The sequence below is a fragment of the Colobus angolensis genome, unplaced genomic scaffold, assembly GCF_000951035.1.
Source record: "Colobus angolensis palliatus isolate OR3802 unplaced genomic scaffold, Cang.pa_1.0 Scaffold310, whole genome shotgun sequence".
Classification (NCBI taxonomy): domain Eukaryota; kingdom Metazoa; phylum Chordata; class Mammalia; order Primates; family Cercopithecidae; genus Colobus; species Colobus angolensis.
This window is the reverse complement of record NW_012116378.1, coordinates 4112476-4124415: the sequence shown is the minus strand read 5'-3', so window position 1 is coordinate 4124415 and position 11940 is coordinate 4112476. Positions and strand designations below refer to the sequence as shown.

Below are 11940 nucleotides of genomic sequence, written 5' to 3'. Positions count from 1 at the left end.
CCAGCCACTCTGAAGGCTGAGGTGAGAGGATCGCTTGAGCCCAGAAGGTCAAGGTTGCAATGAGCTATGATCATACCACTCTGGCTGGGCCAGAGCGACACCTGGTCTCCAAAAATAATACGACTTCAAGTACACAGTTACTCATTTGAGGTAGTAAGGGGTGGCATAAATATCAACTGCTCCATCATTAAGTACCTTGTGGCCTCTTTCTTGTCCTTCCACTATAGAGTAAATAGTAGTCAGATAACCCAGTATGTACAACAGAACTCGCACATGGACCTCTGTGGTGCTTACTTTGCCTCTGTAACTACTGAAAGAAATCTCAAACAAGGATCTTCTTAGAAACTTGAAGTAGTACTTAATAGTACTTAGTAGTACCAACACAAGCTTTGGGAAAAGGAAAATCCTTTATGAAAATGCAAACTTTAGGAATTAAATGCTCCCCATAGGGACTCACTTATAGCTGTATAAGTGACTGCAGGCAGAAAAACACAATCTGAATGAAATTTTTTTTTTTTTTTAAACTTGGAAAACCCAGAAAAGATGAGTGGTATATAGGGGCCAATTAACATAAAAAGCACAAGGAAAAATGAGAGGAAGTCGCTCCTCTCCTCCCAGTGGAGTATTGTGTTTTGAAGGATTCATGAATGGAATTTCAGAAACTTGGCAAAAGAATACATTTACTTCACTTACTCCATATATATTCTGAATTTCATATTTACTAAATAAAGTGTTTCCAAATGAACATTTATTTTCTTACATGTTGCTACATGTAAAATTTTTACATGTAAAAACATGTAAAATTTACATGTAAAAAGGAATCTTACATGTAAAAACATGTACATCTTTTTAACATGTTGTTACATGCAAAACGTTTTTACATGTATGTAAAAATCTTTTTTACATGTTATTATATGTTGTTGCATGTGAAAACTGCACATTAAAAAAAGGAAAGGTAGGCGAATTCATCATTCAAGTTTTTAGATGCACATATAATTAAACTTCCACATAATCCATGAATATTAAACTGAATAAACAAAGCACTCTACATAATTCACCTTGCCACAGATGTGAAATAATTGTAAGCATACATAAATGTTAATAAAATACTTTCATTCAGTGCTAAGGGGAGGTATCATTGAATGGTGGACCAAAACAAACTAAATGGCATTTCGATATCTGTGGAAATGACAAACCCACAAACCAGTGGCTCAGCACTGACATTAATCTATGTTGCTCAGTTGCCTTAATCATTTACAGTAGTATAATTTTTCTTCAAGAACACAGACAGTAAGGTGCTCTTAATAATTTTGATATGGCCATAGAGCATATCTACTTTTTGAAGTCCTACTTTCATTGGAATTGCCTCTTTATCCTAATGAGTAAATACAAAAGAATGCACAGTTAAGACAGCTTTTGTCTTCTTCTTCTTGTTTTCTGAGACAGAGTCTTGCTCTGTCGCCCAGGTTGAAGTACAGTGGCACAATCTTGGCTCACTGCAACCTCCGACTCCCAGGTTCAAGTGATCCTCCTCCCTCAGCCTCCTGAGTAGCTGGAACTACAGGTGCATGCCACCACGCCCAGGTAATTTTTGTATTTTTAGTAGAGATGGGGCTTCACCATGTTGTTCAAGTTGGTCTCAAACTCCTGACCTCAAGTGATCCACCTGCCTCGGCCTCCCAAAGTGCTGGGATTATAGGCATGAGCCACCGCACTTGGCAGGCTTTGTCTTCTTTTATTAGAGAAAAATGTACTTTTCTATGGCCATGCTTTCTACACTTTTGGAACTGATACAGATCCACAGAGACAAAGTGAAATCTAAATTATCTTTAATGTTAAAATTTAATTGACCGTGTACATAACTGTGCAATTGCTGCTTTCTCACAGAAGTGTCTAGGGTTCATTCAACAGATCATAGAAACGAGGTCTGGCATGTAACAGACAAATGACAGAGGAGCTATACCGATTTACACAAGAATTATCAAAACACTGTCATGTAGTTTACTGTAGCTCAAGTTGTGCTTGTATCATATAACATAGGTTGAAGTTCTTTCTTCAGTCATCAGAATAACAGAGGCTGAAGAGACAACTGAGTAAGTGCCAACTCTTCCAAAAGCTGTTTCAAAAAAAAAAATTTAAGTAACTGTGATACACATTTCTGCAAATAAAAGATTCCAGTGCTTACATCAATCCTGAGTTTTTAATATTAAATATGCACTACTTACAGTCTCCGACACAATTTTATTTAAAAACATGTCTAGTTGTCAAGTTCACTGTCTTCATCAGAAAAAACTCTGTCACAAAGGTCTTCAAAGTTCTCAACAGTCTAAAAGAAAAAGTCTAGTTCACTGACAAACCACCACTTTACATCTCGCATTTTAAACAGAGTTAATTAAATGTCAAAAGGAAACAGCTTTTAATATTCAAAGGATGCTGGCTATTCATTTCAAATAGAACAAACTATAATCAATACATGGAGCTCCAAACACCCACTTAAATTTTTTAATGCCAGATTTCAGTGACATATTTTTTTAGCAGGTCCAACAGTCATGTACTTTGCTTAAATAAAATGGGTTGAAGAACATTTTAAGGTCAAGATGGAGCAAAGACAGAAAAAGACGGGCAGACTTATATCATGAAATATTATATTTTTTCAGCAGGTAGTGACCCATGTATTATCAGCAAGAGTCTACATAACATGGTTTCCATTGAAGGGATAAAATGGTCGGTGATATGACCTCATCAAGTTAGAGAAAATGTAACTATGTTTGAAATATATACTCTTTACTCAACAAATAGTTCAACAGTTCCTACTCCCTAAAATGTTGTATATTAATGTTGAGGAAGACATAAAAAATGAATACACAATCTTCCATATTCCTGTGACATGAGCAAATGCGCAAATTAAAAAAAAAGGAATACAAAACTCGTGTAACTGCTATGGAAGGGCAACTCACTCAGACGTGTAGCCAAAAATGGAGACCGATGTTGATTTAGTTGGCAAAAGGTTTAAATTGGTCAACAAAAAATGTTTAAAGCATTGTGAGGGAAGAGCATGAGAAAAGCATGAGCGTAACAGTGAATTCCTTCAGGGAAAGCTGTCAACCTGGATAGGCAGGAGCAAAGACAGAGGGCGGCAAAACAAGCCGAAGAGGGGGTCACGTAAAGTGGGGAGTCTCTGAATATCTAAGAACTGAGACGGGGCACCACTGACAGGCTGGGAAGAGCGAAGGGTTAGGAAGCATTTTAGGAAGGGGAGGGTTGTAGGAAGGTAATATTGCCGATCAATGAAGGATGGCTCAGAAGAGAAGAGAGAACTCAGAAAAGAGTTTAATAGTACAAGCAAGGAAGAATGAGGTCTTGAACTAGGGCAGCTGCAGTAGGAATTTTAAGAAAAGAAATTTAAGGGCCCTTACAGAGGTAAAACTTGCCTCATGATGACTGTATGGGAAAGATAAGGGACTCAGAAGAGTCCAAGATGATAGCAAAGTTCCTACCTTAAGTCGTAACATGTAGCATTAACGTTACAGGAAAACTTCTAGTCTCATGTTCATACCAATTAATAAATGGTGTCTGGGGAGCATTATAGCAATATGTTCTCTACTTGTAACTTCTATTTAAATAACTGTTTGTGTATAGATCATCCTCAACTTTCTTGAAAATTTTATTTTCAAACTCTTTTCTCAGTTTATTTAACACATCTCAGTTAGTGTAGAGGAGTGACATATGAACATGTCTTTTCACAAGGTTATTAAAAAGAATACCTTATTTCCCAGAAAAGAATTCCACTGTTACCTAAATAATATACATCTACATGAAGAAGAAGTGATTGTCCGATGACAACTTGCTAATGTGCTATACGACAGCAGATAATTCACAATTCACAACGTGTTAATAATCTGCTGGCTTTCCCATTCTGTTATACATCTGAACCATCTCTTATGATTACAAATTGTCATGTAAAACAATTACTAATAATTTTGTGAGTGAATATGCCATAAAATGCTCCTGTATTACAGCAGGAAATAAAAGAGACACTCAGTAGTTACGCTTGCCTACTTCCTATTTAACTAAAACTCTTGAAACAACACAAGTAAAAAAAGACATCCAGAAAGGATTTATGTACTTCCTGCCTTCCACCATAGATCTGTCATTGATGTTCTGAAAACTGAAAATAGTATCTTCATTAAAACCCATTTATGCCTAGTGTTCCATTATTGGAACGCTAAGCTTGTGGGAATCACGTATATCCTACTGCTCAAGGTCATCGCCAAGGTCTGATTTTTCATACACAAAAACAGTTTGCAACCTCCGGCATAAATAAGTTAATGTGCTAATAAAGTGTCAATTTTATACATAAGATGTATATCTCTAGGTAGAATTTCCACTTTACCTTTTCCTGTTCTAAATAACTCCCACAAACTATTCATGAATCCTAAAAATACATTTACCAATAATATTATATCTGGAACAATACATTCAAAGTGAAAATGGTAATTAATTTAAAATGTATAACCAAAATGTCTTTCCATACATACAGAAACAAGCAGACTTTCTTCTATTATGCACGTGTTGTATTTTATAATGTATTATGTTACCAAATAGAACAAACCTTTAAGAATTGGTCACGTAGCTGCTTCATCTCGTTCAGCCTCTCTCTCCTAACACTTCTATATTGCTGCCACCTCTTCTGTTGGTCTTGAAATATTTTCTAGAATCCCACAACAAAATAGTGATAAAAATTGGGTAAATTTTAATACTTACAAAACACAATTCTCCATTAGCTTTAAAGGAATACTCTTTAAATCAATACTTCTGAACATTTTCTTTTAGACATCATTTAGGACCAATTTTAAACAATTGTGTTCACCAATCACATGCTAAAAATGATGTATTAACCTTTTTCATCAGTCATTAAGTAAATAATTTTCTTACTTTTACATATTCAACACGTATGTCCTAATTTCTTGATTTCCAATGAAGAGTATTTGGTGAACCTTCCTATAATTTGTTGACCACAGATAGGTAAGATCTATACAGAAATTAACTAAGAAACATTCTTTCTAGGATTTTAAGCATGTATTAAATCTTGGTCATTTCAGTATGCACATAGATGAACCACCCAATAATGATGGCCTTTCTGCACCTTGACCTAATCTCCAACAACAGTGTTCTCCTCTCCTCTACGTGGCACTCACTCGCACAGTCATCCCCCAGATTTTGTCATTCCCAATGACTGCAACACCTACGTAATGTTAATAATAGGAATGATAAAGAGCAACCATGGGTCAGATCACATCCTGAAAAACTTAAATAAACCCGTTACATAGAAACCTTTTGATCCTCCAAACAACTCTGACGTAGGTACTCTTACCATGTCTCCTTTCGTAGATAAGATAAATAATTTGCCCATGGTTTCTGAGCTAGCAATGGTAAAGCTGAGATAAATAATTTGCCCATGGTTTCCGAGCTAGCACAGAGATAAATAATTTTTCCATGGTTTCCGAGCTAGCAATGGTCAAGCTGGAGTTGGATCCCAACAGTGTGGCTGCATAGTCCCAGCCCTTGAACCACTGTAGTCAGCTGTTTTTCCATCTTCCCAACATACAGCCACTACCTCCCTGCCATTGTAGGTCACTCACTTCAGTACTACAGCTCAGGAGTCTGTCGGGACCTGACACCCACTGAATGGAGCACTGTTTACTGCCCACTGCCCACCCCATGTGCTCAGGTAACTCAGTCCCAGCTGAAATTCCACAGCCAGTCATCATATTCCCATCCCTGCATCTATTCCCTGCCCAACTCTCCCTCTGTCAATCTGCTCGGCTACACCCCAACCCAGGAAATTCCAACCCTACAGCTGGTCTTACACAATACTCCAACTGGGCTCACTTCAACTTCTTCGTCGTTATGATGCTGACTTCAGTTGGACCCCTAATGCTGCATGGCAATTATACTCCCCTGGTACATGAGTCCACTAACGGGCCCCCTCTCTGGGCTCACGCACTCTTCCTTCTTTGCTGAATTTCTGCATGAACTATTTCTCCCTGAGACATTGATACAACAGGTTAAACATAAAGCTAAGCCTGATACCAACAATTAGTTCTTCTTCTTCTCCCTCTTCCTCTTCTTCCTCTTTCTGCTCGTCTGTGATGTATTCTTCAAGGACATTCAGCAACTTCAGAGAATGCATATAATCACGTTTCTGCCTGTAACACATAATAAGCAACACGGTCATATGTCATAGAGAGATGAAAAATTAATCCTATTCAAACCCAAACTGACTTGACATAATTTATCCTATAAAGTAGCAAGGGAATAATAGCAGCTGAAATCTTCTTTTCGGAAAAAGGTGAAATGAGTTGCTCTCATTCTGAAAGGATTCCTTCCTTCCTGACTACTAGAGCAGCTATCTTACATTCTTTACCTGCTGAAGACAAAGAAGGGTTTACTGCACTATAAATTTCCCAGAAACATTCATTTTCTCTAAGAGCAGTTTACTTTTCATTTCCTCTTACTGAATAACATATGGGTTCTCATAAGTAGGTTCAAGAATATCATAGCCGTTCATCCCGTAAGATTTCCCAAAACAAATACTTCACTTAACTATTTCTCCACTTTGGCACACCAATGATTTTGTAAAAGAAATAGTGAAAACAATTTAACTAAAATAGATAACTTATTTACAACATAAGGTTATCCCTTTCTACATAATTGAGTATCGTTAAGTCTACAGACTAAACATTGAGAACATTTATCTTACATGCAGCTACCATATTTCTAGAAATGGATAAACATTAATTTTACAGGAAGACTATTTTTATCTGGAAGGCAAAAAGAGGTTATCTTCATTGACTTCTAGGTAATATCTCTTAATTCTGTTAAACTGAGGTTATAAAACTAAAGAAACTTATCTGCTTAGAGAACAATCAAGTAAAATATGTTGTTCACTAGAGACGCCAATATGTACAGGGTAGTTTTTGAAATTATTTGCACCAACAAATACAAAGAAATGATATAAATATCATTATGCAAAAAAGCCAACAGTCATACCTTTTAAGTTGTTTTTTTCTCAAAGCACTTTTACTTTTGGTCTTTGTTTTGCTGCAAGCTTTATCCATTTTCATCCTTTTTCTTTTTGCAGTAAGATCCTCTTTAATGTCATTAGATAGTAAATGAAAATGGATTAAAAGTTAAGGTTGAAAAGTCGTTTATTTGCATATACTGACATCAATATGCGACATTATGGTTCAGCAATACAAGAAGGATATTTAAAATATAAAATTCAAAAATCATTTCAAAAAGCAAGATTTACTCACTTATTTTCTGTAAAACCTTTCAGGTATTAATATTTGTATTTCAATTCCAATTGGTATAACTGAAAATCACTTAATTGACAGATGATGAAAAAAGCAAATAATTGAAAGTTTCTATTTTTTAAATGTGCAGAAAGGGTTATAAGCACAGACTTTAATTTCTACATTTACAAAATGTCCTACAATTCAAAGGAGATGTTTCCATGAAATACTGCACAACTCATTATGTAAAGCACACAAAAAAGTATCATATAATAAAACCATCAAAAGGGTAGAAATAACTTAATACACAATAAGAAAAGCATTTTTAAGCAATCTAGTGATTGATGCTATTAACTGTATTTTAATAAAAGAAGCCATGGCCATGAGTATGAAAATTTAGGTTTAGGTAAAGATATGCACTCAAAAACACTTTTAAAATATTTTCTTGCAGCTTTTTATATGACATTTGTACCCATAGTGCTGTGTTTCAGAAAACTGTAATACTGCAAGGAATGCTTTCCTAACCATGATTTCACATCAGAGATCTACCATCAATTGCTAAAAATAGTTTTCAGCAATCATAAAAGATTTGTACCATAATGCAAATATTTTTTACATATAGTCTCCATCTATAACGCCCAATGTATTAGGCAGCTCACAAAACCGGCACTTTGTCACCAAGCAGAGCAAAGCTTTCCAAATATACTGCTTGTATGAATCATCGCTATCGAAGAGCTGAAAACTGAATTGAGCTTTTCAAAAATAAGAGTATTGTCTCCATCATCTTTACAGAAATTTTCTCAAACTTTTTTGAAAATATGGTCCCTATAACAGTGCAACTAATATTTCATACAGCAATATAAAGTGTATGAGTTTTTGGATCCAATTACATGTTTCTCACTAGGTAGAAAAGTTGTCCTTACTTTTGTACTACACAGTTTATTACTGGAATAATAATAGAAAATGATTTTAGAGAATTCAATTTTCTCTTGTACTTCAAAGAAAACAAAATCAGAAAGCTGTGACAATAGAATAGCTAAATTAAGAACATGAAAAACTCATATTAAAAACTCTGAGTACATACGGACAGGAAGAGGGGACCAACAGACAACTGGGCCTACTTGAGAGTGGAGGGCAGGAGGAGGGTGAGGATCAAAAACCACCGATCAGGTACTATGCTTATAACCTGGGTGACAAAATAATCTGTATACCAAAGCCCTGTGACATGCAATTTATCTATATAACAAACCTGCACATGTACCCCCAAACTTAAAGTGAAAGCTTAAAAAAAACCTGATATATGACTTAATCTGTGTACACTAAAAGGAACGAATAGAGCTGTTTCTCCTCCAATGTCCTCTAATATTCTCCAAACAATTAAATTTCCACGTGTATGAAAGAAAAGCCATCCATCTTGCTTCACCATTATTAGAAGCATCCTCACATTCCACATCAACAAAGAGGTAAGAAAAATTTATCAAACAGATTACATTAAATACGTATGTTAAATGCTACATATGATAAGCCATTTAAGACAGTCTTGTCGTCCACTAATTCATATAACTTACTGCAACAGTTGCATGATTGAAAACAATTTTCATAAACGACAGATAACTCCTAAAACATACCTGCAGTATCTTCTGGCTTCTTGGTATTAGTCCTGTAAAAAAAGTTACATCAAAATTTTAGCATAATACTACACAAAATGCCATGTTTGTTGGGAAAAGAAATGTCTTATGTGAAATGTTCTGCACAGAATAGAACAGTGATGACATGGTCCAAAGCTGACTTTTCCTAAAAGACCCTATCCGACAGGCAAAAGTGACTTAAACACTTTACCCCGTGTGTTCATCTTTTTCAGCAAAAGGTTCTCTTTCCCCATGCTCATCAGTTACATCTTCCTCCCTTGTTTCTGTAAAAGGGTTTGTTTCCTCACATTCATCACTGACTGGATCCTTTCCTGCATTAAAATTTAAAAGACAAACCTTTTTTAGAGGAAGACGCTGTTGTGGACTTTTTTTGTGGAGAAATGTACTAGTTGTAGACTTTTTTTTTTTTTTTTTTTGGCTATCTGCCAATTAAGGCTTTAAAGCAGAGCTATACATGGAATCACCGGCTTCTGACCATTTTATCAAGGCACTTTTGGAAGCCCTTCGGGTTCAAGTCCCAGTAAACAACGTACTACAGGTCAGACCCCTTGGATGTCATGACTGCATCGATGGAGAAGAGCTGCTCTGAGAGCATCTGTAACCCTGCTATGAGGGGGAGCCTTTCACGGGAAGCCTAAGGCCCTTGAGCCTGCTTTGAAAACCTGGGGCATCTTAGCACGTGCACGATGGACTCCAAAGTCAAGAAGGGGCCCGGGTCCTTGGGCTGCCCCTGTGCCCCAGCGCAGAAAGCAGACAGACCGTCGTCTTGGGCGTGCACCTTCTTCCGGGTCACCTTGGGCTGTATTTACCTGCATGCTTCTTCCCCCGGGCCGCCATAAATTGAGCCTCCAACTGGGCCTTGGCAGCCCTCCTGCCCACAGGATCCATGGCTGGCTGTCCTGGGAAGCTAGAGGCGATCCCTGAACCTGATGAGGGCAAAGGCACACTAAGGAAGCAAAGGAAACCTGGCATTGGAAAGGAAAGCCATTGGGATCACAGGTTTAAGAAGGGTGGGGCTGGCACGCCCTGGGTCTCCTGTGGGAGCAGGAGGGGACTGAAAAGATGCCAGTGTCCCCACCTGTCCTGGCCCGTCCAGCCCGTCCCCGGGGCTGGCTGCACAGCTCACAGCTGCCCCTCAAACCTGAACTCCACGGCGTCTGCGGGATCCTCGCTGCACCTTTGGGACAGAACTCCGCCCTACCTCTGGGTGCCCCAGCGACCCCGTGTGGCTGGGAGGGCTGCCGGGTGACACAGGATCTCAGCCACCTCCAGAGGAATGTCAGGGGCTGCACTGTCACCCGCCTGGATGCACAGGGGACCCCTGATGACCCCAAGTGTCCTGTCCTGACGGGAGGCCGGGCAGGAGGGCCCCACTCAGACTGTTCCCAACAACACCCCCGCCCCACCCCCACTTCCCCCCACCTTCCGCACCTCCCCCCAGCACATGCACAAGCCCTCCTGGGCCCTAGGGATCACCCAGGCGGCTCCAGCTCCCTCCCTGACCTGGCCCACCCCAGCCCACCCTCAGGGCCTCGCCCTGACCCAGGCCCCAGGCGACCACGCCAGGGGCATTTCCTCACAGGTCAGCGGGCGGCCCAGCGCTTCACACCCTGGTTCCCAGAGGGCCTCATGCCTGCGTTTCCGCCTCCCCACCGCGAGCACTTCACCTGAGGGACCCCTGATGTGGCGCCCTCAAAGAACCTGCAGACAACAGCACCACTAGGATCTCTTAGAAAACCGGTCCTCTCAGGAGGCTGAGGCAGGATAATTGCTTGACCCCGGGCGGCGGAGGTTGCAGTGAGCCTAGATCGCGCCACTGCACTGCAGCCTGGGCGGCAAGAGCCAGACTCCGTCTCAAAACACAAAAAACAAAAAAAGAAAAGAAAACAGGTACTCGGTTCTCGTGAAAGCTGCCGACAGGACTTCCTGCGCTCCTCGCTGATTGGTCGGCTCGGTGCACATGCGTGTGACAGGCCATGTGGGGCCACGCCACCTGCTGGCACGCCCTCCCCCTTCACCTAAGTGACAGCCCGTGGTTGCTGTGGACTGAGGTGGGGTTGGCCCTTTGGGGCCTCTCTCCCCACATTCTTTCAGCTTCTGCTCCTGGGGAGGGACACAAGGACTTGGTATGGAGGCCAAGTGGACAGGGCCTAGAACCTCGCCCTGGGGCTCTTTCCAGCCACCCCTGCCCCTTTGGCTAGAATGGCCATCATCCTATGGGTTGGGCCCAGGCTCCCTCCCATGCCCTGTGTGCTTCCAACATGCCCAGCTGCATCCTTTTCAATCAATGGATTGTGCTTTTATCATTTTTGTTTGTTTGTTTTTGAGGCTGTGTCTCGCTCTATCGCCTAGGCTGGAGTGCAGCAGCGTGATCTCGGCTCACTGCAACCTCCGCTTCCCGGGTTCAAGTGATTCTCCTGCCTCAGCCTCCCGAGGAGCTGGGATTACAGGAGCCCAACACCAAGCCCTGCTAATTGTTTTTTTTTGTTTTTTGTTTTTTGTTTTAGTAGAGACAGGGTTTCACCATGTTGTCCAGGCGCGTCTCAAACTCCTGACCTCAATTGATCTGCACGCCTTGGCCTCCCAAAGTGCTAGGATTACAGGCGTGAGCCACCGTGTCCTGCCCATAACCATTTTTGTTTCCTCACCACTTTTCTTTCTCATCCTCATGCCCCAGACTTGCCCACAAACCCTCATGCTCCAGACTTATCCAGACATATGCCACAACCTTCACCCACAAATTAATGCCTTAACACTTATCATTAACTCAGCTTTTTCCCACCTCCAGTCCCCTATAACAGGGGGAGAGTTGCTTTAGAGTTGGGAGTAAATAAATATTGCCTAAAGTTTGTAAATCAAGATATAGAGTTTCATTATATTATTGAAATTATATCCCAGCACTTTGGGAGGCCGAGACGGGCAGATCACAAGGTCAGGAGATCGAGACCATCCTGACTAACACAGTGAAACCCCAGCGACAGAGCGAGACTCCA

General features: G+C 40.2%; 1 protein-coding gene and 1 pseudogene across 2 annotated transcripts in view; one reads left to right on the top strand and one right to left on the bottom strand.

Annotated features, from left to right (window-relative positions):
- Positions 1-342, top strand: part of LOC105518077 — an 8997-nt pseudogene extending 8655 nt beyond the window's left edge. The window contains exon 2 of the transcript XR_001002770.1: positions 228-342. The product of XR_001002770.1 is annotated as a dipeptidyl peptidase 3 pseudogene (transcript). The remainder of the gene's footprint in view (positions 1-227) is intronic.
- A 1471-nt stretch (positions 343-1813) lies between these two features.
- On the bottom strand, positions 1814-10875 carry FAM9B (family with sequence similarity 9, member B). The gene is made up of 9 exons (XM_011950910.1): positions 10615-10875; positions 9757-9873; positions 9138-9258; positions 8927-8958; positions 7054-7153; positions 6098-6209; positions 4613-4711; positions 2226-2326; positions 1814-2116 (listed from the first exon to the last, which is right to left on the bottom strand). Exons 2-8 carry the CDS (start codon positions 9833-9835, stop codon positions 2258-2260), a joined length of 612 nt encoding a protein of 203 aa, XP_011806300.1. The 5' UTR covers positions 9836-9873; positions 10615-10875; the 3' UTR covers positions 1814-2116; positions 2226-2257.
- Positions 10876-11940: the final 1065 nt, after the last annotated feature.

Excerpts from the sequence above, each read along its gene's own strand:
- FAM9B (XM_011950910.1), bottom strand. The coding sequence starts at position 9,835 with ATGGATCCTGTGGGCAGGAGGGCTGCCAAGGCCCAGTTGGAGGCTCAA. Across the intron at positions 9,259-9,756 it reads CCGGGGGAAGAAGCATGCAG|GAAAGGATCCAGTCAGTGAT; the intron begins GTAAATACAGCC and ends ATTTTAATGCAG. Across the intron at positions 8,959-9,137 it reads GAAAAAGATGAACACACGGG|GACTAATACCAAGAAGCCAG; the intron begins GTAAAGTGTTTA and ends CTTTTTTTACAG.